The 26,660-nt window shown below is 43.3% G+C and overlaps 1 protein-coding gene across 1 annotated transcript; it reads left to right on the top strand.

Moving 5' to 3' along the window:
• The first annotated feature begins 155 nt into the window (after positions 1-155).
• Positions 156-26,660, top strand: togaram1 (TOG array regulator of axonemal microtubules 1). The gene is made up of 22 exons (XM_031580191.2): positions 156-3,152; positions 5,709-5,775; positions 8,254-8,376; positions 8,911-9,162; positions 9,502-9,797; positions 10,142-10,371; positions 10,709-10,800; positions 10,947-11,114; positions 12,996-13,067; positions 13,933-14,105; positions 14,471-14,639; positions 14,897-15,127; positions 15,530-15,653; positions 15,947-16,052; positions 16,450-16,682; positions 17,391-17,549; positions 18,051-18,177; positions 19,984-20,093; positions 20,396-20,579; positions 20,736-20,955; positions 21,293-21,379; positions 25,329-26,660. The coding sequence occupies exons 1-22, from the start codon at positions 2,091-2,093 to the stop codon at positions 25,589-25,591; spliced, it is 4,548 nt and encodes a 1,515-aa protein (XP_031436051.1). The 5' UTR covers positions 156-2,090; the 3' UTR covers positions 25,592-26,660.

Below are 26,660 nucleotides of genomic sequence, written 5' to 3'. Positions count from 1 at the left end.
GGAAGTGGGTGTGTTCTGTGCTAAAAGTAACATCAAAGGATAACCATAAAATTCTTTGGCACAACCATCAAACTGCTAACATTAAAATGATGTACCTATCAAAACATTAGACTAATACAAGTATAGTTGTTTCAGAACATGCACATGACATGACACGCGACTGTTTTATAATACAACTAAATTAACAATCATATGAAGCCTTTGCTTGCTATAATAATCACACCGCTGTCGCTAGCAATATGATTTGCTCCCGTGCTGACTGTAAATCCGCTTTGAGAAACCTTTGCCAGGTACAGTAGCCTCTTTGTCATCCCATGTCACTGGATCAAATTTAAATGAAATTCAAATTATATGAAAAACATAGACAAAAAGTAAGTCTATGTAAACTACTGAAACATACCGCATCAGCAATTCAGGTTAAATAAACAAACAACTTTATTATGAAAAATAATAAATTGCAAAATTAAACGACTATCCACTTAAAGGATAGCAAGACATTTCTCGACAAATCAATATTATTATTATTACTATTATTATTATTATTATTTTTGTTGTTGTTGTTGTTATTATTGGGGGGGAAACACCAGAATAGTGGAAACTCCATTAACACACAATTTTACGTAGGCCTTGTAATTAAAAGCAATATTGAACTGCACATCACGCTGGTAACACCTGCTAGCTCCAGTAATAAGTGATAAGTAATACGTTTTCAGTCTTCCAGCACCATATAACTACTGCAGACAGTAAAAAGGTAACCACGGAGCAACACCCTCCTAAGACCCTCCTAAGACCTGAGAATAAGTTCAAGTAGCTTGAGTCACGAAGGCTCGCGTCACCATGGAAGCAGTCGGTTTGTGACAAGCTACGCCATTTTGCTGCCTTGTAGTAGCTACAGATGGAACTACAGCGAACATATCATTATGGAAAACATCAGAGCCCTATAATATCAGTCGAATAACGGTTTTTGACTCCTACCAACGGAGAGTGGTGCAAGATTCAGTCCTTAGCTCCTATTTTATCACCGAATTGAACTGGAGAGTGCGTTTTTGCTCAAGCCGTCTACTGATAACAGCATCACTGGATATGAGGTCTGAATTGCAGTGTTTCCAAAGTTAGCGGCTAATGAGGTTGTTAGCTGAATATTATGGTGAACCGTACTTTACGCGATGGTCAGTTAGAGCTAGCCATTTAAACTTTCTGCCTAACCATTAGCTAACCCCCCTAACTCTGCGACATGGAGGACGACGTACGTGGTCTGGCACGTTTTTTACATAGCAAAGTGTACTTAGGCAGTCGTGATTAACGTGGCTAACGTTGCAATGCATAAGTTGGTGAGCTAGCCTGGTAACGAGCTATATCCAGTTAGCAGAAGTTGGAACAGGAATGTTTTAAGGAAATGTCGCATACCGCAGTGCCTTTATTTGAAGAAAACGTTAGCTTTCTTGACAACTAAAACAGCTTTAGCTGTTGGACTAAATTGTTTGTGAAATGTTATTCATGCTTGTCAGTTAACATTAGACAGCACATTGCAATAATTGCGACGAAAATGTGACTAAATAATCTGTGTAGAAGATTCACTTCTTAGTTGGATACTCCTCGCGTGAAGCAGGCGAATTGCCAGGTTAAGCTGTCACTTGGCCATTTTACACCAATTTAAATCAATGAAAGTTACTGCGCTTGGCTTTTGCTTGCCGCTGATAGTCGAATAAATAGAGCCTGCTTTTCGAATACACAACGGAAACGTTATGTACATTGTAACCAGTGTATTTGTAACAGTGTATTTGTAACAGTTACTGAGTACTCGTGCCGCTTGGTATTCAAAGCGATCATGGAGCGAGTGTTCACTAAAATTCTGAATACAAGAAACTAAGGAGGACTGTCCCCGTCGCTTTATTAGGTTGGCCACACTGAACTGGACTGGACTGGACTAAGCAGTGCTTCTTCGCCGAGATGCCTTACACAAATTTGAGGTTGAATGTTACCGAGCTGATGATATGAAGTAGCCATTCGTGCTTAGCCAAGATGGATTTGAACCTTGAACAGTCCCCCAGTCCTCAGCGAAATCCTGTTGTCTCCATTCGTCTTAAATTATGACTGGGCTCCCGTCAGAACCATCAATAATGATTTATGGATTAATACCTCAGGAGTTACATGATCAGCTCCTGGACTATAACAACTACCAGAACCGAACAAATGGGGTGGAGGAGCTCAAAAACATTCTGTTTGAGTTGGACTTAAAGCCAGTTCCGTCGGACAGTATTGACGAATTCATCAGCTTTATACGCAAGCTACTGGACGACAGCAATTTCAAAGTTTTGTATGGCACTTTACAGGTGATAAACCTTCTGGTTCAGAAATTAGACTATAATGTAGAGAAATATTGCAAACAGATAGTTTGTGTCGCTCTCAAAACCCTGGGAGACACTCGTGCTGTCACCAGGAATGAGTACATGAATGTTTTCCGGCAGCTCATGAGAATTGTAGGCCCACAGAAAGTCCTGGACCTTGTGATTGGACACCTCAGACACAAAAACTCCAGGGTGAGGGAGGATGTCCTCAACATCATCACTGCGGCCATGCTCACCCACCCAAGGAAAGACTTCAACATCTCCAGCCTTTGCTTCGAAGTGGCCCCTTACCTGGCAGACAGCAAGAGGAAAGTCAGACATGCAGCCTTGGAGCTCTTTGCTGTCTTCGACTACTGCCTTGACACTGGGAAAAAGCAGCCACTAATGAAAGCGATTGACCGGGTGGAACTCACAGCGGATGTGGAGGGTCTTATGGCAGCTGTACAGGCGAGAAAAGCCAGACACATGCTCCCCCGGGTCTCTGCCGAGGGCATGGTCGAATATTCCTTGATCATACCCAAACCTGGACAGAGACGTTCGTCCCAGTTTGGATCTGGGGCAGATGTGGACTGGGTGCTGAACGGTGGGAGAAGCAGCAGTGCCCGGAGCCAGCGGACCGAGCCAGACACAGACCGGCTGTGTGGCTACGGGAGCCTGGGTTCCCTAACAGACGACTTCCCTCTGCATAGGAGAATCATGAGCGCAGGCAAGGGGAAAAACAAGCTACCCTGGGAAAGGACCAGCTTGCCTTGTGCGCCGGACCCACAGCCCTCCAGTCCGTCCAGTAGAAAGCCATCTAGCAAGGTATGGTGTGGCGTCATTAACTGCCATCATTAACTTTACTGTATGTCTGTATGTTTTTTTTTAGCTTAAATCAAGATCAGCTGAAGGGGATCATGAAGGAAGAGAGAAATGCACCCTCACATTCAGCATAAGTTGACGCGCTCTATACATATGCCTATAAGGTCTGTGTTTGCACAGAGGTATTGGTGAGATGCTAATGCAGGCATTTGAAGTGACTTTTACCGGTGCCACAGATGAGCATTTTAGATGCCTTGAGCACCTCTAAAAATACCCATGCAAATCAGGCTCTCTATGCTCGCTGATTGTCCCTTGTCCCTAATTTTTTGATTAGACACGGTCACCACAATCCACTTCAAGCATCATGTTTGATTGTTTTCACTTGATTTGGTTAGTCCCACGGTACCATCAGACTTCTGTCTCACTGATTAGTACGTGACCAAGTGTGTTTCTGTCTCCGTTAGGAAGGTTTTACCATCTTCAGTGGTGCCCTAGGGGAAGAACAAGGCCTATTGTTAAAATGTTTGAAGGTTTTGTGTACAGTATGTGGAGTTCTGGTTTGCATGGGAGCAAACTGTGCCAGTCCAGTGTTTGTTTGGGTTTGTCAGTGAAGCCAGTCCTAGCCAGCTGGAGGCTTGCCTGCTGGCACTACTGAACTCCAGAGGGAAAGATAGTGCCAGTGTGTGTGGCATCTTTTAATCCATCAGCTTGACAACACAATGACTCACTACAATCATTAGCGTGGACAAAAGTCCCTGACTTGGTTTTGTGAGGGCAAGCTCTGTGACATCACCCTATGGCAGTATCCTGTTCAGTCAAGCCTTTCCTTCTAGGTCCCCTACTGCTGCTTTCTCACCTATCAGGTGATCAGTGCAAGCTTGTCTGTTTGCCCACACAGGCCCTGTTTCTTGAGTATCCTTGACAAAGTTGAGCACTTCTGTGGTTGCTATGAGACAACAAGGATGTGAAGAGCTTGTGTTGCAAAGACGCTTCTTTTTTTCTATGGACATGCCATCTGAAGGTGAAACAGCTCTTCAAAAATTGCACTAGAATGAATCGACAAGCCAAACTAGAGTGAAATATAATCAGTTTCTTCTTTTTTTTATTACGAAGTAGTAGTACATGAGTATGCAACAGGTTCCACCGTCAAACAGTTTGTTTTGGCTGTACAGGGAGGGAAGAAAATCAGATGAGTGTATTGTCCCTCTAAGAATTATCCGATGTATCGGGTGGCAGGGTGCCCAGATTCTGTGGAGGGTCTCCAGGGAGGGCCTCCTGTCAGGGTGAAGAACCGGCCAATCAGACAGGCCAGGTGTCGGGTTACACCCTCCCACAATGCACATGTAGAGTAAAGGGGGTGGGGGGGTGGTGGTGGCGAGAGGGTATCCGGTTCATCTTACCATTCTCCCGGATCTCTGCTCTACCCCAGGTTAGCGTTGAATTGTGGATGAGGATGAATATTTGCATGATCTTCATCATTGCCAAGGCCAATTATGCATTTCCCTCCTTGTGCTTTCATGCTGCGTGGTACATTTGCTTGACATTCAGTCAAATAATCTTTAATGATCTTGAAGGCACTATCGGAAATGTAGCTTATCTTTAATTGTTTTATGAAGTCATCTTATGGGCTCTAGCAGTAGCACCGTATAGTGCTTGCACTGTTATGTTTCCAATAGTCTCATCCTTGGCTGTGTTAAAACCCATAGAAATGTTCACCTCTGCCACAAAATCATTTAGCCCTAGTCTATTGGACCTACTTCAAATATCTAAATGCTTTGCAGCAGGACCTTATGTTTACCGCAGTCACAGTCTCCAAGCAACTGCAGTGCCTCTCAACTGTCTTAACTCTAGTGTGGCTGGAATAGAGGCAAAGAAGGGTCCATGTGCCAATATGACGTCAAAAGCAATGGGTAACTGGGGGTGTGGGGTGTCCAGTAAATAGTTCTGCTTGTGTAATGTTGATTAAGACGCTGTCAGTTTGATGGTGTAAAGACATACCCTCTCTCATATCTGCTTAAAAGCTCAGTCAGGCCAAAACCTTTTCTTTGCTACCCATGGTGTGATTTTGGGAGGGTTGGTTTCTATTGTAAACTGGGCTTTGCATGTGAATATTTCATGTCCAGGTCATGAGATTGTCAAAGATGCATTCAATGGTGGTAAATGAGCACAAAATTAGAGGTCGGCTCTTGTTTCAGACATTTCAATGGCTAAGGAGACAAAAGGAAGTAAAGCTTTGGGGCTGCTCATGTCTCCTGGAAGACAACAATATCAGAGAAAAGCATGGAACGATCAGCAACAACACATGAGCGGTTCAGTGTCTGGTTATATATTGTGTAGGTCTACAACACCTGTAGACTGATCATAGTTTAACAACTTAATAACAACAATAGAAATAAATATGTGTAAGAATCCCCCCCCCCCTTAGGGTGATGTGAATGCATTGTAAAGTTGCATGACAACACAGCAGATTATGTAATGATGATGATGTGCAATTTCCTGGAACCTCTTTCATGTAAAAGACGTGTCTGTTAATGGGCCTCTTTCATTTGAATCTTGCAGATCAGCAGCAGTGATGACATGCTCTCCTCCTATTCTTCACACCGGGGGATGTGTGTCTCCAGCTTTGGTAAGTCTATCTTTACTTCCTTCTCTCTTCCTGTCCTTCTCTCTTTCCCACTCGAATGTCTTCTTTCTTCCTTCCTTCCTTCCTTTGCTCTCTTGCCTCATCTCTGTTGATTTTGCATACCTTCTTTCTTGCTTCCCTTCTTGATTGCTTGCCTTCTTTTCTTTCTCTCTCTCTCACTCTCTCTCTCTCTTTTCTGTCTCTCTCTCTCTCTCTTTTCTATCACGACTCCTCTCTCCTGCTGTCTCTAGTTCTCACTCCACAGAGCAACCCCCCCCCCCCCCCTTTCCCCACAAGCTGCAGCTGACAGATAGCTGTCAGTGCTGAGCTCAGCCCGGGACAAAATTAAACTTCCTCTGAATTGGATTAGTTCGATGAGTCCAAGTAGCCTCACGCTATTTGATGCCTGTCTTTGACGCTGGGATCATATCCTGCTCCTGAAGTGATTCAAGTGGTTGCAGGTCAGCGTGTGTAAACATTAGGGGAGGTTTGCTGCAAAGCTGATTTGGCTCAGTGATTCTCACCCCTTTTAATTTTCATGCCATTTGCTTTAGGAGACAGAGCTGCTATGCTGAAGAATTCATATGCAAAGTACTTGAAAGCCAAGTCATACTAGGGATGAACTCAGGGATGACCTATTCTTATTAGGTTAAGAAGGTTACTATCACACAGGGCCACCCATTAACCACCCCCCAGGTTAATAAAGTTGCTATTACCCCCTATTGGTTTATTATCACTTTCTGTAAAATGTTCCTAGACAGACACACACCATATGCAAAGTACTGACTCACAAAAAAGATCCGTCTGAAAGAAAAATATATGGTTCCCAAGCTTTTGTCTGTCTCAGGGGAACATATAATGTCTATATCATTTATAATTTACATCTTCTGCTTAAGGTATTCATGCCATAATGCATGGCACATAACGTGAACCAAATTCTCTGTATGGTGGATAGTTTCACATCAGCCTTAGTTCTCCACACAGTCATTGGAAATTGTATAGATGGCCTTATGCTTAAGCAGTGTTGTGGTGGGTGGAGAACTGATTTCTTGGACCTAAACCCTCACTGTGTTGAATTTGATGTCTGTGACATTTGTTGGCGTTGATTCAAATGTTTTTGAGTCTCCATAGATCATTGGTCCTTGACAACTATTGTGTGGTTTGCAGCATGCAGACAGGCAGTCTGCAATCTTCTGTTGATTGTCAGAAGAATGGCTCAAAATGCCTTAAGTGTGAGCTGCCGATTATTACTGAGAATCCCCCCCCCCCCCCTTCAATCCCCCTTTTCTTGCTAGCATCCGTATGTTCAACATTCTTTCCAAGAGAGCTGTCAGGCAAAAGGCTGTGGTTAGCCCCTTCTAGAGACCTCAAATTGTATTTCATTTAGAGCTGTCCTCCTGGAGACCACGCCAGGCATCTCTGCTATTGACTTTGGTGAAGGGGAGGGGCGCTGTAGCCATGGTCATTTTAGAAATCAGAGGAAATGATTCAGCTGGAGCTTGATGGAGTATGGCCTAATCATGCTACGTCCACATCTCTGTCACCTACTCTAATGGTGTTCATGACAAAATGCCAGTGGCCCTCCTGAAATCCAATTAATCTCACATACCTGGCGGGTCTTAATGGGCTTTGATTTGATCGATGCACAGAAACAGACCTTTCTTTTCAGAGGGCCTCAAACAGCCAGTGTCTGTGGCTCGGCTTGTCACTCTAACACTGTTCCATTTGCATTAGCCATTTTAGTCTCACTTCGGGCGGCTGCGTTGCGCTTTGGTGCTGTGTGTTGCGTAACCTGATGGCAGGCTACAGCTGCAATAACATGTCCTCAGTGACTGTTGGGTGTTTGATTGCTAATCTGCATTAAGAGTAAGCTTTTACTGAGTCATTTTTAAAAGACTATTTTTATGGCAGTGTTTTGAAGTTGTTAATGTCTCATAATGGATGAGCGCATTGCTTTAAGCCTCATTGTCCTTGATGTTAAACAGACAGGATTAATATTAATTACATCAATAAATGTAATCAGTGTGTTCACAATGGTGATAAAATAGGCCATCGCTGGCCATGTAGTGTTGTACCAGCCGTGTGTGTTTGACCGAAGATCTGATGAAAGGCGCCGTGTAAAGAAATGGGGCACTGTGAAGGCAAGACTGAACTTGACTCCTTTTACAGCTGGGCAGCAGGACACACCAGGGGGCTTCTGTTCCCAGCCTGGACAAACACAGAGCTCACAAATCAAATATCCTCACCGCTCTCATGTAAATTGTTTTCCATTTCATCAGAGCCCCAGAGAGCTCATTTGACGCAGGTGTCCAGTGAGGCTCGCACTGGCCAATGCTTAGTTCGACAGCCCAGTTCAAGACAATTTCCAGTCACTTGGATTATTTAAGAATTTATTTTGCATTTAAATGTTGTTTTAATGTACAGTGGATTGGATGAAGACATTGTTAAATGCGTTGAGCTGGTGGTCTGATCTCTGTTCAGGATCAGGAGAATTGGCTCCATCCTCGGGAAGATGGGAGCACCTGGGAAGGCTACGGCGGAGCGGGAGCCTGGATTCCGACCCGGACATATTCAAGGCAGCTCTATCTAGTGATACTGACAGAGGTGAGAGAGAGGCTTCCTGTCCAAACTAATTGTCAGAAATGTGTTTTCACAGTGGCTCATATCCTGGCTTAAGTGATACAGTATTGGCTCTCATGAAAGAGTTGGGCAATTCAATTCAACTTTATGTATTTAGATTGTGCCAATAACAGTTGGAATTGACACTTTACAGAGCAGAAAGGTTTGCATCCACTCTTTGGACTGCAAGTGGGCAGCATAACATTGACATTAGCACACCCATAGCTCCCTGAGAAAACCAAGTTGCCAGTGAAGTGAACTTGACTTGCACCGTAGGTTACCTTGGGAGGATGAATTCTGATTATACAGTATGTAGATTATATAGGTTGACCTGAATATAAGTGTCGTCTGATAGAATTACAGAATGTACATTTACATTGATCAACATAATACTTTAGATTTAGAACACTTTAGAACACATTTTTTATTCAAATCTGCACCAGCTTCAGTTTATTGGTTCATATTGTTGGTGTTCCTCCTACATTAATGGTGCACTGAGGTAATGCATCATCTTTTCAGTGTTTCCCAAACCGGGTCGCCTCCTGTCAGGAAACCCCAGCGTGGAGCGGACCTTCTCCCTGCCCTCCAACCCCCCTGGCTCATTCCTGCTGCCTTCCTACCCTCTGGCCTCCTTACCAGGGGGCATCCTGACCCCCACCCTGTCCCGCCAGCGCCGTGCCGATTCTCTCCTGTCCATGTCCAACACCTGGCCCAACAAGAGAGAGAGCAGCCCCCAGCGCCGAGACACCAGCCCCTGGAGAGACTGTGCTGGTATGAACATGCAGCTCCAAAACAAATACAACTAACGGAGTGTTCCAGTCACAGCTGTGTGTGGACCTGTGCTGAAGTGTACTTACACAGTTCTTACACAGAACCTTAGAACACGTACTACACAGTGGATATTGATGTGATCTTTTCCAAGGTTGTTTGCTTTGATCAGCTGTCATACTGTGTTTGTGTGTATATATGCGTGTGTGTGTGCGCGCGTGTGTGTGTGTGTGGTCCTGCGGTCCTGCTTGCGTGTGTTTGGCTTCTCTCGCAGTCTATATGGATATGTGTTTGTGTGTGTGTTGACTCCTCTCTCTCTCTCTCTCTCTCTGTCCTCCACAGGTGAGGTGTTGTCCAGCAGGTGCTCCCCGCTGCCTCTGCGAGCCTCTCTGGTCAGCTCGTCGTCCACCTCCTCCTTTCGCCAGGCCCTCAGCAGCTCCAGGCCCGTCTCCTCTTTGTCCCCCGTCTCGCCCGTGACCCCCATCACCCCTGTGATGGCTCTGCCTGATCGAGGCCTCGCCTCCAATGGCCAGAGGACCAGCAGACATGAGCAGCAACAGGTGGAGAGGAGGCTCCATTTGGACCTGGCTAACCTGGGGTTGCAGGACCAGGAGGAAGAGCCCCTCAACCGCGAGGAGGTGAGCAGAACTGTCACTGGTTTGCCACAGGCTTACTGCAGAGGAGCTGTGAACCGGAGCTGCTTATATTAGCTTGATGTGTCCATTTCAATGTGTGCACGAAAATGCAAAGAGTTTGAAGCTCATCTGTGCAGAACTATAACTACTTTAAGATGACCTTTACCTCAGGTAATCTTGAACCTATTGAAAATAAGTGCTACAAATGGAAATTTTGTCCTCTGTCTTTTGAAGTGCCTGTGAATTTTGGGCACCTGACATATCGCAGTATTACTAACCTATGTGTTTTCATTCTCTCTCTCTAATTTCTTTCTTTCTTTCTTTCTCCCTGTCTTTCTTTCTCTCAGATGCTGAACTCCCTGCGCTCCCTGCGCAACAGTGCGGCTAAGAAGCGGGCCAAGGTGAGCCACAGCGGGTCAGAACCCGACCCAGATAGCCCAGACTCTGCGGTACGGCTGGAGCCGTCGCTGGACTCGCCCTCTTACATGTCCCCTTCCGTCACCTCCCCGATGAGCGAGAGCGGCCTGTCCAGCCTCTGTTTGCCCCAAACCCCCACGCCCGACGGCACGCAGACCAGGTGAGCCACGGGGCACTCCCAGCTGGACACTGATTTACAAGCACGCCTATTTACTTTTTTTGATTTGGTTGTTTTAACATTAATACATTTATATGTACGTTGTTTTATTTTTTTATCCAAACTAACTTTCATTCCACTAGATCCATTCGTAGGTCTATTTATTTATTTATGTAGAAGATGCTTTGCCCAAACTGGCTTGATGTAAAGGGAGAGATACTCATTGTTCAAGAGATACTCATTGTTTTCACAAACCTGTAAAAACCTTTTTTCAAGGGTGCTGACATTAAGGAATATCTTTTGTAATATGCGCTGCAATATGTTATACATTTGTGTGCAGCCCAGGGAACTCTACAACAAAGTCTCGCTCTGCACGTGTGTCCTCCTCTAAACAGAGACCTGCTGTTTCCATGGAGTTTGCCTCTCTACAAGGTACTGAGCGTGCAGGACTTTAAAAATAGCACAGCAAACTGATTATTTATTACTTATTCTGACCCCTGACTCGTGATGTGATGGAAGTGTCTGCGGTCCCTCTGTGGTAATACATCTGTTCCCTGTGAACTTCATCTCTCTCGAAGCTCTGCCGCCTAAAGATAAAGGCCCCTCAGAGGTGAGTGTGATTGGTCAGAGGGTGACCTATCACAACGGACCAGCGGAGCCTGAGGTAGACCGAGGCAGGCAGATTTCTCCACTCACTGCCAGACCCACGGGGCGGGAGCCAATCAGAGCTCTCAGGCCAGCTAAAGGTGAGTGCCCTCACAGCAGAAAATTGGAATGTTTTTGTTATAAGCTCATTTGGCGTTTTTTCTATGTCTGATATTGGCAGGAGGCTGAGATAAAAGTTATTTAAAGAAATGGTCTCTGTAAACAATTGTCTCTGCAATTTCAGTTTTAAAATGAAATTTTATATATACATTGGGAAAAATAAGTATTTGACCACCTGCCGATTTCGCAAGTTTGGCCACTTGCAAAGAAATGCGTGATGGTAGGTCTATTTTAACAGTGAGAGACAGAATATCAACAAAAACATCCAGAAAACTGTATTTTATAACAGTTATGAATTGATTTGCATTTGTCGCGGAAAATAAGTATTTAAACCCCTACCAAACAGCAAGAATTCTGGCTCCCACAGACCAGTTATGTGCCCAAGAAGAACACAGATTAGTCCTCATTAGGCCTAACAAGGTACACCTGATCTAAAGTGGTGAAGTGTATAAAAGAAACCTGTCCAAAGAATCATACTTCACACCTATAACCTCACCACCATGGGCAAGACCAAAGAGTTGTCCAAGGACGTCAGAGATAAGTTTGTAGACCTGCACAAGGCTGGAATGGGCTACAAAACCATCGGCAAGCAGCTTGGTGAGAAGCAGACAACTATTGGTGCGATTTATTCGCAAATGGAAGCAACACCAAACAACTGTCAATCGCTCTCGGTCTGGGGCTCCATGCAAGATATCCCCTCGTGCGGTATCGGTGATCATCCGAAAGGTGCAGAATAACCCCAGAACTACACAGGGGGAGCTTGTGAATGATCTCAAGGCAGCTGGGACCAAAGTCACCAAGAATCCATTGGCCACACACTACGCCGCAATGGTTGAAGTTCTGCAGCACTCGCAAGGTCCCTCTGCTCAAGAAAGCACATGTACAGGGCCGTCTGAAGTTTGCCAATGGACACTTGAATGATTCTAAGGAGGATTGGGAGAACTCGATGTGGTCAGATGAGACCAAAATCAAGCTCTTTGGCATCAACTCGCCACGTTTGGAGTGGGAAGAATGCTTAATATGACCCCAAGAACAGCATCCCCAACATCAAGCATGGAGGTGGAAACATTATGCTTTGGGGCTGTTTCTCTGCCAATGGTACAGGACGACTCAACCGCATCAAGGGGACTATGGATGGGGCCATGTACCGTGGAATCTTGGGCGAGAACCTCCTTCCCTCAGCCAGGACAATGAAAACGCAACCTTAAGGATTTGGAGAGGATCTGCAAAGAGGAGTGGACCAAAATCCCTCCTGAGATGTGTGTAAACCTGGTGACCAACTACAAGAAACGTCTGACGTCTGTGCTTGCCAACAAGGGTTATTCCACCAAGTACTAAGTCATGTTTTGCTAGGGGTTCAAATACTTATTTTCCGCAACAAATGCAAATCAATTCATAACTGTTATAAAATGCAGTTTTCTGGATGTTTTTGTTGATATTCTGTCTCTCACTGTTAAAATAGACCTACCATTATAATTATAGATCACACATTTCTTTGCAAGTGGCCAAACTTGTGAAATCGGCAGGGGGTCAAATACTAATTTTCCCCACTGTATATATTTTATTTATATATTATATTGTTTAATATTTATATATATACTGTATATTATATGTATCAGCTATAGTATTTACAATAGTATGTGTTCATACAGATCCTAGCTTTAAGAAAATGGTAATTTAAAGGTGTAAAAATGTTTTTGTTGTGGGTAATTCCCAGAGAAACTATGGCTGTTGTAAGGGTGTTTTCCTCTCTCTCTCTCTCTCTCTCTCTCATTCTGTCCATCTCCCCTTATTTATATATTATTATATTATGTTATATATAAATATTGTTGTAAGGGTGTTGTCCATCTCCCCTTCTCTAGCCCCTCAGATACTCAGTAGCTGCAGCAGAGCCTCTCCAGCAGGTGACATGTCTGAAGGTGTGGTCGGCAAAGGTCAGTCCCTTGTCATACTCTCAGATGTCCCTGGGTTATTTATGCCACCTCAGATAAACAACTGTTCCAGACCAGCTTCTCTCCCAGCACGTTAAATGTAAGACTTACTCAAATGACGGAAAGTAGGGCAGTGACTAAGTTGTCTGTGTAACAAAACAAAAACAAACGGGTCTGGCACCTGACAGACACCCAAACAGATGTGTCTAACTTACTCCTCCACTGAAGGATGGCCTTCTCCAATGTCCCCCCCACCGTCTTGCCATGCACGGAGAGCCTGTGTGGTTTCATTCCTTTCACTTTGGTTCAGTTGTCTTTGTTTAGATATTTGTATCCTTTTCCATAATGCTGACTGGTGCTTCCAACTCCCGTTATCCCTGTGTGGTTTGTTAATGCAATGTCATGTGAGTCGCTTCTCCCCAGTGGCTACAGGTGATTTGACAAAAGAAAAGAGAAAACTAACACTAAACCCCATTTGCCATGGAGCCAAGCTAACCCACCTCTCTCTAGGCTGATTAGGCTTGAGAAGAACCCTCCTTTCCAGAGTATCCCAACACAGTTACTTATTTGTCCATACAAAAAAAGAACTCCTGCTGCAGCAACTCTATTGATACCTACAGTCTCTACACCATTGTCATTTTCAGCACAAATTCCCACTGTCATTACAATTAAAGGGATAGCCCCTACGGCACAAGTATAAGTCAATACTTTAATCTACATTACATTGTCACTTTAAACATTTACTTTTGAACAAGAGATCTGCTACCTTTTGAGTTGGAATTGAATTGAGTTGGACTCATGTGTCATGTTGGTTTCTGCCGGTTTCTAGACTAAATGATGTTCACACCTGTGCTGATCCCCTCTGCAGGTGTTTTTGGCCCAGTTCCTCCATCCAGTTGCCCAGGTGTGCCTTCCTCTTCATCTGAGCACGGCGACTCCCCTGGCAGGTTGACCTGCGACCCTCCGACGGGCGTGTACGGGCACGCGGTGCCAGGTGGCCAGCAGGACTCCGACAGCAACGCAGACTCCGAGGAAGCAACGGTGAGTCCCAAGGGGACCTGAGAAGAATGACACTGCCCATATTGCCTCTGAAGAACATTCTTTGAAGCTCATCTATATCCAAGATCATCCATTATGTTTTATTTTTGACTGTATAGGCTAATATATAGAGTAGTTTAAAATGTTAGACATAAAGACTGTGGTATTTCCTTTGAATTTTGTATAATGATACAATTAAATTAATACCCAAGTCCCAAACTGTCAAATATTAGTTCAGTGCTAGAAAATAAATGAATGCCTTGCTCACTGCTGTGCATCTTTGTTGCCAGATACAGTTTTTATAATGGGCTGTTGTGTATGTCAGTGAAAACAAGATAGGTGATATTCGCTCCTCCTCGTGTGTGCAGGAGAGGGTGAACATGTCCAAACTTGCACGGGACAAGATGCGCCAGCATCGCCTGGATCAGCAGGACGGCCCTCAGCCTCCAGCCGACAGGCAGAGGATAGAGAGGATAAGACATCGAACCAGAAACATGATGACAGACAGCTGTACGGAAGAGTCTGGACACCTGCGAGGTCAGTTCAGAGTTCAGAGTTCAGAGTTCAGAGTTCAGAGTTCAGAGTTCAGAGTACTCTGATGATGTACAACTCCATATGAAAAAAATCCATTCACATAAGTCACACATTTATATTTTCTGACCAACCATTTATGTATCACTGTTTGAGTATCTTCTACAGATTCATTAAATCCAAATGTGGGTCCTTGCAGGTAATACAAATGTCTCTCGATGAAGTACTATCAGTGAAATATGTCTGCTTTGTGGTACTCATAGACTTTCAGCTGAATGGCAGTGTGGTGGCATCTACAAAGTCAGATTCCACCCAGGATGACGTCTCCTCCAGCCCCACCAGTCCTCCGGGACCCCAGAGTCCCATCAAGTGCTTCAGCCCCGCCCACCAGCCCAGCCCCCCCACGGTGCCCCCTACCTCCAGAAGCACGCTGCCCCGCCTGAGGAGGGCGCCAAGCCTCACCAGGGCGAGGCCCTCGCTCTCCCAAAGCACAGGTAAGCGTTTGGGTTGGATGAAAAGAGAGAACATTAAGACGTGACACTTGTGTGCTCCTGAGTTTAGTCAGTTCGAGAAAACCAGCATATAGAAGTAAACATGGGCATTTCTATTAGAGTAATTGGAACAATTAAGACAGCAAATGTAGAAAGTTAAATGTAGAATAGCAAAGTCTTACTGGAGCCTAGCTGGTGTGAAATACACACACTGCTCATCACAGTCTGTTTTGCAACATTTCCTCATTGAAGATGGATCTCTCTACTTTAATGTAGCTCTGTTATTAATTCTGATGTGGTACTCTCCATCTCATCTCCTCTCCTCATCTCTTCTTCTTCTTCCTCTTCTCCTCCTCTTCCGTCTCCTCTTATCACCCTCAACCCCACATCTCTCCACCTCCCCAGATGAGTTAGCCCCTGGCACCCCCTGTCAGAAGAAGGACCTGCAGGAGCAGCCGGAGCTCAGGCCCTTCTCCAAGCCTGAGCTGGCTCTCACTCAGAGCTTCAAGCTGCTCAGCTCGGACGACTGGTGGGTGCACTCAGCCTTTGAAACCCATTAATCGCTTAGCCAGACTTAGTTCTGCTAAACTAGATAGACTTACCATAATATAATAGATTTACACTAGCATGAACTACAAGAACTTTAGACAGGCAAAAGCCAAAGAAATGTCTGGATGCAGCCACCATTGCCTAACTGAATCTCTGTGGTAGTGAAAAGTACCACTAAAGTGCATTAGTTTCCAAGCTGTGTTATCATTGGTGAATGAAGTGGTGAATGTTTTAATGGGTTGTTGTTATGCTTGTTGATGTTTGTGTTTGCAGGGAGAAGAAAATTGAGGGTCTGACGTTCATGCGCTGTCTGACCCAGTACCACTCAGACGTGCTCTCCAGCAGACTTCATGACGTCTGCCTCGCCCTCATCCAAGAGGTGACTGGGACAGTCCTTTTACGTTAATCCACAGGTCCTCAGTCATGCTCATGCCCTCTAACCGTAATTTGCGGCGCCCGCAACTGAAAGGAATTATTCAATCGCGGGTGCATTTGAATGGAAGTGCAATTATTGAGTGGAATCACGGAACCGCCGACCGACAGAAAAGGAAACAAAAGATTAGCGATCAGGAAATGGATCAGACAAGAGAGAAAATGCAGGGCAGTAATTTGACACCACTTTAAAAAAACATACTAGGATTATCTGTGCAGCCATAACAAACAAAATCAGCTGCACGTAGGGAAGTGTGAGCTATCCTGTCATCATGGACAGCATGTGTAGAAACATCAGTCACACCTCTATCTCACCTGTTGTGTTCATGTCTGTTACCCCTTAGGTGAAGAACCTGCGGTCGGGTGTGTCTCGTGTCGCCTTGGTAACGGTGGGGGAGCTGTTCTCTCAGCTGCAGCGGGGGATGGACCAGGAGCTGGACGTGGTAGCCCGGGCGCTGCTGAATAAGGCTAGCGAATCAAACGCCTTCATCCGGCAGGACGTGGACGCAGCGCTGGACAGCATGGTGCAGCACTGCACGCTGACACGCACCATGAACGCCCTGCTCACCGGAGTCAGGTAGCTGCCTCTGCTTGGGTTATCTCGCCCCAGAAGTGAGGGCACTCTACACCATTTTAGCATTCATCCCTGTCCATTTGTGTTCCTTGCCACTTTGCTTTAAGCTTATTCTTATCTGTTTGTAATTTATTTGGATTTTCCTCTGGTTAAATTGTTTGAAAAAAAGACATCATCTTGACTTAATTGTGAGCAACTGTATTTGGCCTGATTACAGTACACCGTTTCTTTATGGGATCATAGGCAACCAAATGGAAGTTTCTGTTCCATATCTGGTTCCCACCATAGAGAGTAGACACAAACCTGTGCCTCTTACTACACACTGACACGTGTGCTGTTGGATAAAGCAGGGGACTAGCCCTGGCACTAATCCATTAATGTGGGGTAAAGCCATTTAAATTCAGCATAAGGAATGAATTCCGAGATACAGAAAGTGAAAGGCTTCCAAGTATTTTGTGTCAACCATCTGGACTTGGCAATGATTCCTGGCTATACCAGGTAAACACCTTCTACATCATTAACTGGCTTGAATCATTGTTTCTTATATACAGTCAGCCTACGGTAGTGAAATGGATCAGGGCTTTTTCAGAATGTATCAAGTTATGACTGTGTGGGTCATATACTTAAAAGTGACCCTATTTTTTATGGATTTGCATAATGAGGCTTCTATCCTGTGTGTGTGTCTGTGTCTGTGTGTGCACACGCACATAGTCACTTAAACTCAGTGGTGAGAAAATGCACAGGCCAGCACATGGCAACCCTGGTGGAGAAGATTGGAGCCAGCCGTGTCCTGTCCGGTGGTAAAGACCTGACTGACCGCATTCTTCCTGCCGTCACCAGGCTGGCACAGGACTCGTCCCAGGAAGCCAGGTGGGCACTACCAACCTTCAAAGGACAATTGAGAGGAGATGGTGTAAATTGAATCTACATTGCAGGATTTTCTTCTTTTTTTTCATCAAACCATCAAGCTGCTAATCTTGGCAGAGCAGAAGACAGGAGTGATTGTACAGTTGGTACAAATTTAGCTGAATATTTTTTTTAAATAAACTATCAGAAGTTTCTAGCTAGAATTATGAAATGAACAGAAAGGTGCTCCTATTCTCATGCGATGTGCGAGATTTTTTTGCACCCTTCATTTACAATAATGTTACCCCACTGCCAAAACCGCAGATCTGATTAAGCCCGTCCTGTTAACACACACTCCTGTGTGAAATTCAGGCCTCAGTGGAATCTCACAGCGGCAAGAATATTTTGGCTGAAGTTCACGTCTATGCCATACACATGAATTTATGTCCTGAACGGTATCAAAATATATTTCATAGAAACTCCATAGATGTGTTGATGTTTGCTCCTTTCACATCCTTCCTGCAGGTTCTTTGGTCGACGGATGCTGCTGTTTCTGTCTTCACATCGGGATTTTGATAAAATGCTGGAAAAATACACCCCCCCCAAAGAACTGGCCACCGTCAGGGACACAGTCTTCACACTGAAAACCAAGGTGCCTTGTCCCAGCACCCACGACTTATGTTGTAATTATAGCTCACTCACTCACTCACACACACACACAGACACACTCACATACATACCCACACATGCACAGACATCGACATACCAGGGATTAAAGTATTCCGGCACCGTGCCGGATTTCCGGCGTGCGGCGTTTGGCTGCGGAAAAAAATATTTTATTATTTTTTTTAAAATTTTAAACACGTCTCAATATCATCACCATCACTTTCGAGTTTATGAGTTCGTCTGCCAATGAAATGAAAGGAGCACAACTCTCCCGCTCTCAAAATAACATTATTAGCCAATCAGAAGTAGATTGGGGCGGGTCTTGGGAAAATGTGCTTCAAACACCGATTTTTCTCTATCCTCTGCCTAGGGTAGATGCCCGAGTAGAGAGACGTCACACCAAAGGAGAGTAGGATGGAAATAAAATAAATGGCGCTGGGCATGGATAGAAGAGATGGGAAGGGAAGGACAGTAAGCCTTTTGGTAGCTGGTGTAAGAAGTTAAGAGAAGCAGGTGCTTGCTTTTGCACTTTGTGCTCGAGAAAGCTAATATATGCAACTAGCTCTCCAACACACAACGCCTTTACCGGGAGCAACATCCACAGCTGATGTACCGGCATCAATAACTGACCGTGTGTGTGACGTGTGTTTGACTAAACTGTCAATATCCAATCGGCATGCCGCTATTTTAACACACAAGGCATAACACCAGAGTTTAAAAGACGTACGGTATTTCGGAAAAGCTAAAAAAACGGCATGTTTTCCTTAAATGTCGACGAAGCCACCAACAAGTACATGGACAAAGTCCTGTTTTGTATTTATTTCCCAACATTAAAGTTACCAGTTGTACCAGTTACTACTTGTAACATTTTAATGTTTTGTTTGTTATTTATTTTATTGATATATTCTCTATTAACAAAGTAATTATGGAAATGTTGCAATATAAAACTACATTATTATCTACAGTTCACTGTTGCACTTTAAGTAAATCGCTGTCCTTTTTCATATATCCTCAATGAAATGGTTGCAAATCAAATCTTCTTCCACTGACATACCCTTATATCATGTCACCTTGTGATTGTAGGTCATCTTGTAACCTTTCAAGGACAAAGCTTAGCAGCAAAACTTGATATCAAAAGAAATCGTGAATGCTACATGTGTTAGTAGGCTACCATATTGTAGTGAGGTGGAGTAGCCTACTATTGCTGACCTTTCTTGGGATTGCAGTTTCAAAAGTCTCACCATAATCTGCAATCATTCATTTCTAAATGTTTGTTTGTTTGTTTGTTTGTTTTTTTGACCCTGCGAATGTGTCCATGCCACGGGACACGCCCCCCCCCCCCCCCCCCCCCCCCCCCTCCCACACACCCAAAAAAGTTCAGGCTCAGGATTTTTTTTTGCTTTAACCCCTGACATACACACCGTTTGTTTAAGTGCCTTTGACCACCAGGTGTGATGACTGATGCATGCCAGTTAAACTCATGATTCAATAAGGTATGATCCGCTAAATCACCACAGACCATGGGGTAGAACACTATCTTGCTATTTGCATTGAGTCGGGGAGTTGGCTTTGCACACATGTTAAGTGAATAATGTTAAGTCAGTACAGACACTATGTTGGATTAAAACGGTTGCATAGAATGTGAAATGCTGTGAAATGTGTTGTTGCTGTTTACATTTACATGTAGGCACTTGGATGATGCTTTTAATGAGCTTGAGGTTCCTTGTAAGCACATTGCAATTACAAGTATTGTTTTCCCAAGCTGAGGGATGCATGCCGTCTGTGTTCGCAGGGTTTGGGTGAAATGCCACAGGACACCCCCTCAGCACGCGGGCGACGCTCCATCCCAGGAAGTGGGACGATCCGAGCCTCGTCCTTGACCAGAGAGCCCCTGTCCAGCAGGTAAGGCTCAACTGAGCAGTGCAGTCAGCCCTGTGAATTTCAGCGTGTTTTATAGATCAAGGTGTAAATAATGATTTTACCATGTGAATTCACATTCAGTCGTAATTTAGTTTGTGGTTCAGTTGCTAACTACAACAAGTCTTGAATAAGGAGGTTGTGCATGAAATAGTGAGGGTATAATGTCTCCTTTTCATAGCAGTGTCAAGGTGGCTTTCTTTTTTTCTACACGCATAGTATATCCATAGATATTTTCATTCAGACAGTGATATACTATCTGATTTTTCGTTTGTTTGTTTTTAAAGCAAAGACTATGGGCAGCTCAGTAGCAAAGGCCAGGCCCACAGCATTGCAGACAAGACGGAGTACATCAAACAGCTCACTGGCCTGCTGAACTCCAAGGACTTCCGCGAGCGCATCAAGGGCATCGATCAGCTAGTGGGGGACTGTGAATACACCCCAAACCTGGTCATAGGAAGCATGTTTCAGGTAACACCTTCTCCCCAAAGCCCTTAAAAAGAGTGCACTGTTGTTTGCAAATTACATGACTGTTGATTTCACCTTAGGGTGAACGGGGTTACTCTGTATCCTGTTGATATTGTTACTGAAAGTTTGTCATTAATTTCGGATTCCTGGTTTTTGTAGGTATTTGATGCCTTCAAGGCACGACTCCAAGAGTCCAACAGCAAAGTAAATTTGTACGCCCTCGAGGCCTTGCCCAGGATCATCTCTTTGCTTAAAGACAATTTGGCTCAAGTGGTTTACATATTGGTCCCTGCCATCGTAGACAATCACCTCAACTCTAAGAACAACGCCATCTACAGTGCTGCTATTGGTGCCATTGATGAACTTATTCAGAACCTTGGTGAGTTTGACAAGGAGGGTGTTTTAGTTTTTCTTATGCATGCTCTTAATAAAAGGTCAGTTTTGACCACATATTGTATATAAGTGTTTTCTTTACTTTTATTATTTTCTACATTGTAGATTAATACTGAAGACATTTAAACTACGAAAGAACACATATGGAATGATGTTCTAAACAAAAAAAGTGTTATCTACCATGTAGAAAATAACAAAAGTAAAGAAAAAACTTCTAAAAAAATTAGAAAGTGTGTCCAAACTTTTGACTGGTACTGTAAGTTTACTAGCAAGTGATTTCCCCCTCAACACTGTTTATAATGTTTTTTGTTTTTCCCCCCCAGATAACTCACCCCTTCTTCTACTGTTCTGCACTAAGGCCCAGTATCTCAGTGGGAAGGCTAAAGTTGACCTCATTGAGAAGGTTGCAGGTATAGTAAATGACTGCATTATGGCATTACTGAACCATATATTACTGCAACTACAGTAAAGCAAGAATGAATGTAGTTGATTGGCTCTGAGACTTGAAAGTAAGGGCGCTTATATGGTACTCCGTACTACACGTTTACGGACACATGGGAACGCCTACACGTAGGTGGAACGCCCTCTCCGTCGTCTCCGGGGCCCTCGGAGAGCCCTCCTGTGCACCATTGAAATTCCTGTCGGTCCGTCATGACGTGCTGTACAGCGACGGATACCCCTTGGCCGTGATTGGTCCGCTACGACATCATTTCCGAACGACATCATTTCCGGAATCTCACATTTCTGGATCTTGCGTTTCCTGTTTTATTCCCTATATATCACAATACCGCCATATTTAAAACCCACATGAGCGCCAGCATCTGACAGAGTACAGGGTTCGTACGGTCATGAAAAACCTGGAAAAGTCATGGAATTTTAAAATGGTAATTTCCAGTCCTGGAAAAGTGCTTGAAAAAAATAAAATCCCAAAAGTTTTGGAAAAGTCATGGAAATTTGTTATATTCATATTTTCAAGGCTATTTACGCTGAGTTTTAAATAATTAATATGCTTTTAAAGGAAATACGCTCAAAATATAAGCAGGCATACGCTCTCATACTAACTGAAAAGTTCGGTGGCCATAGCAACAGTAACTCAGGGAAGCGGACGGGATAATGTCAGGGAAGTCTAGATTTAACCCTGCTTCGCTACAAATGGAAAAGTACATGTCATGGCTTAAAACAGACGAAAACCCGGGACGAGCAAAATGTAGGTTGTGTGGTGGCAAAACATTCGACATTTCAAACACGGGAGAGGCGGCATTAACCATTAACGAGCCATGCCAAAGGAAGCAAACAGAGCTCTGCTACTAGCGAAGCTACAGCAACCCCTATCACCACAGCGAGGGCAACTGCTACGCCAAGCAGCACGCCTCTCTTGTCAGCTACCAAGCAGGCGTCGATAACCGATTCTGTAATGAAAAATGAAGTCCTAACTGCGGAGGTAATGTGGGCACTGAAGGTGGCCAATTCGCATTATTCTTTTGAATCATCCGAAAATGCCAGCCTGCTCTTTGACGAATGTTCGCCGATAGCCAGATTGGTCATTCCATGCCAAACGTCCAAATAAAAATCTCCCCACTCGACCATCTCAGATTTGGCTGAAAAGATTCAAGGATGTTCATACACTTCTTAATAGGTATAGTCCCAAATATTAGCTCTCTACTCCCAATAGTTTTGTCACAAAATTGTTTTTTTTTAGCAACTAAGTTATGTGCATTTACAGACGCTTTTTAGCAGCGTTTTCTGAAGAGCCATTTAAAAAGTATTTAAGCTAGCTCCTTCAAACTTTCTAGTGCTAAAATCACCATTACAATACCATTACTTGAAGAATATGGACTTCCAAGGGTGTGGCTTGGGTATATCATAGTATTAGGGGTGCTTGAATTTGCACGAAAGTTTTACTCTACACTCTGTGGCAGCATCTTTGAAGGCCTGTGGAAAGCTCAATGTTAAAGCTAGAGACTTGATATTATACACAGACCTTCCTATGTATGCTCTGTATACAAAACTGTCCCTATGTGATGAATGGTCTGGAAAATATTAAAGCTTGAATTGATGAAAACCCATTTTGCAATGCAAAGCATCTACCAACATGAAACTAACTGTTTTGGAAAGATTAGATATTTGTTCTTAACATATCAAATATTTGTGATGGTGTTCTGCCTCATTTTCTCAAAATTAATTTTGCCCAGCATTCAATGGCCTATGGAAGCATATTCAAATGCTAACAAAATGCACTAAGTTTGACACAGAGCTTAAACTGCATATTTTTGTGTACTGTATGCTTTGGAATTCTCATTGTTAGTTTAAATACTACATTGTATCACTTTTTCATGTATACACCGAGATTTCACAAAATGTTTGGTCATGGAAATTTGGTTTAAAGTCATTGAAAAGTCATGGAAATCCATTGGTCAAAATGTGTATGAACCCTGAGAGTAGTGCCAGAGCCCAGCAGGAGCAGACAGCAATTAAAATATTTTGTCCAAACAACCTTTGGACATATTCATTCATATCATATCATGGGACATATCCAACAGCCTCATTAGAATCTGCATCGACTATGATGCCATCTGACAGAAATATCTCCATACAGTTAATTTCTTTTAAACTTGCTTTATGATGCATTTGCCGCCTGTAATCGCGTTGTCACAGCTAGGACACAAAAAAATTCCCGCAACAGGAAGAAGGCTGTTATCCTAAATGTGAAGTTATTTTATTCTCAAAAACGCCGACAGCAAGTAAAATATTTCGTCCGAACCCCAATGAGTCAATGTCTCAACTGTTCATACTACTGACACATTTACGTACGTTTTTTATGAATAGCCTGCCTTTTATTAAACTCGAGCATCAACAGATGCACAGATAAATGCACTCGCTCACACAAACAAGCCCCGTTAAACGCACAAGCGTGCACAAGAGGGAGATAAGCATATTGAAATTCAATTATTCACATTGCAAGAACGGAATGAAATGGCTTACACATTACACACGCTAGGCATCTGATATGCCTAAATATAACTCACGTTATATGCTACACCAGAAGAGGCACGAATAAAACAAGTCTTACCATTGAAGATCATTTTTTTTCTTGAAAAATGTAAGTACACGACCACGTTCGTTATAAAACTATCTACATAGTCCAACCATCGAGGTTTAATCCATGTTGTTGTGGAGAAAGAGGATGGCATCCTAAATGTGATTGATTTTACTCTCAAAAACGAACTTCTACATTATATGAAGCAGACATGTTCCAGTGTTGGGAAAGTTCACTTTCTACATGAACTCGTTCAGTTCATAGTTCACAAATTTTTAAATAAACTAGTTCAGTTCATAGTTTATAATTAAAAAAACTGTCAGCTTGTCGGTCTTGACGTTCCGATGCTGTGCCTAAACTAGCTATACCATCGTCTCGTCACATGATCAAATAGAGACTTGACATTGGACCACAATATACATATTACCCAGCAATCATCATTGCAAATCTGAATATGACAAAAATACCAAAGAAAATAAGAACGTATTCATTTCATGGAATCGTTTTTTAATAGTTTCTATAGTGTATATAAGATAAGCATATCATTTTGTTATAGAGTGCTACTATTTTCCCCACAAATAATACCTACCATGATAGAGATAAGTTTGCCCTTTCAGGTGGTTATATAGCATTAGACACACTCTTAAATATAATATCATGTGACTACACCTGCTGCACTTATCGTCTGACTAGTGACAGTTGGTAGGAGGGTCACATGTGTGATGGGAGGAGGGAGATAAACTACGACGAATTCTAACTTACAAAGACGCTACAAAGCAACGTGTCTTCGACAAAAACCCGCTTCTCTACCTACTGTTCTGGCGGTGAATTGTTTTCAGCACCCCCAGCCTTCGGAGAACCATAAAGGCAACAGAAATGCTAATTAGTCCGTCCTATCCGTCCGCCCGCCCATCCGTAACGGAGTCTGAGTACCATACTGGCACCTTAAGTCCATTCGTTTTAAGCAGAGGTGTGAAAATTAAAGTTCAGAGATTAAAAAAATTCTTGCCATAGTTTTGCTTCACCCAAGCATAGTCGGTTGATTGCTCCAGTTATGTCTACTAGGTTGTGCTACTTAGAGAAGTCACATGTCTGAGGGATTTGGCACTTTCTGAAGCTATCTAGACTATCTGCCTATCAGGATCAAGTATGCCCAGCTATGTATTTTGTAACTAACTGAGGGACTGTGTATTAACTTTAACATCTGTAATGTTTACCTTAATGTTGAAGTAGTAGTATAGATGGATCCCTTTAGTTCTCCCAGAAAGGAAACACTTCTGATTTTAATTTCTCTTTTTTCCCCCTGTATCATCCTCTCTCAGAGCTGGTGAGGGAGCTATACCCGCGCAAGCCTCAGATGGTGGAGCAGAAAGTGCTTCCACTGCTCTGGCACCTCCTGGGCGCCTCCACCAACAGTGGCACCGTCCACGGGCGTGGTGGCAGCGTGCGGGTGGCCACCACCAACCTGTGCCAGGCCCTGTACGACCACATGGGCCCCGCGCTGGCCGAGTGTGCCGCCTCGCAGCCCTCCAACACCCACAAGAGCCTGAACGAGCTCCTGAACAGCCTGAACGCACCACACTGAGCCAGTCTAGCAGCTTTGCTGGAGAAATCCACATACTAATACCAAACCTAAACCTAAATGCTGATCTTACTTGAAGATAGAGATGTTCTTGAATTTCTCACAGTGCCTGCACTTGTATTTTTTTTTTCCTCGGTTTTCTGACCTGACAATAACAATAATTATTCTTATTATAAGAATAAACACTTTTAAAAGCTTAACGATGATAGTGGCCCTGAAGTTAAATCTTCCACCAAGAGATGCCACTCACCAACACGATTTGAGATTTTAGCTGACAGCATCAGGTTACATACCTTCGACTATTTTACTCTCTTTGCACTTTGAACAAGTAGGACTTATCATGGTAATTGTTGTCATGAACTTTATTAGAGATCAATATTGTTATATGATTGTCAATGGTGTTTTCTTGTGAATTTCTCAGATATTGACTAACACGAAACACCTTTTTGGCAGAATGTACCATTTTCAAATGCACAAAGAAACAGGGATATGAGGATGTATATTTTTGATGTTGATGAAATTGTAACGCGTGATATTTCAAAGATGTGTCTTATACGGTTGTTATAAAGATTTGTAATCGTCAAAATGTGTGATGATTGCAGTAAAATAAATAACTTTTGTACTGTATAGCTCACATGAATAGCCCAGTATTAGTTTAATCTGTCTGATGTTGCAGTATATAATTTATGTTGTGTTTATTTCAATGGGTCTTTGATTTCCAGTTAAAGATATAGGCTACTCTTGCGTGAGTATTTCCGTGAAGTCTTTTGCATGACCAAATGAATATTGACGGGATGAAAACTGCAACAAAAAAGAATACTATATTTGTTTTTATTAAGGATATTTTAATGTACACAGATGCCTAAATCAGCCATGGATTAAATGGGTTGTATTTATGGTGGTACCAACATTAAGAATATCTTTGATGATTTATACAGACACTTTAAGCCCAGATCTGTAATTCTATGTCAGCATAGTGCCAGTCCTTATAGCCTTAGAAATGTTAAATTATATGGAACTTGTCAAGTGTAAGAGAATGATCTATAATTAAATTGTTTTATTTCTTTAAAAA

The sequence above is a fragment of the Clupea harengus genome, chromosome 14 (genome assembly GCF_900700415.2).
Source record: "Clupea harengus chromosome 14, Ch_v2.0.2, whole genome shotgun sequence".
NCBI classification, from domain to species: Eukaryota; Metazoa; Chordata; class Actinopteri; order Clupeiformes; family Clupeidae; genus Clupea; species Clupea harengus.
Note: the sequence above shows the minus strand (reverse complement) of the source record. Positions and strands in the feature narration are given on the sequence as shown.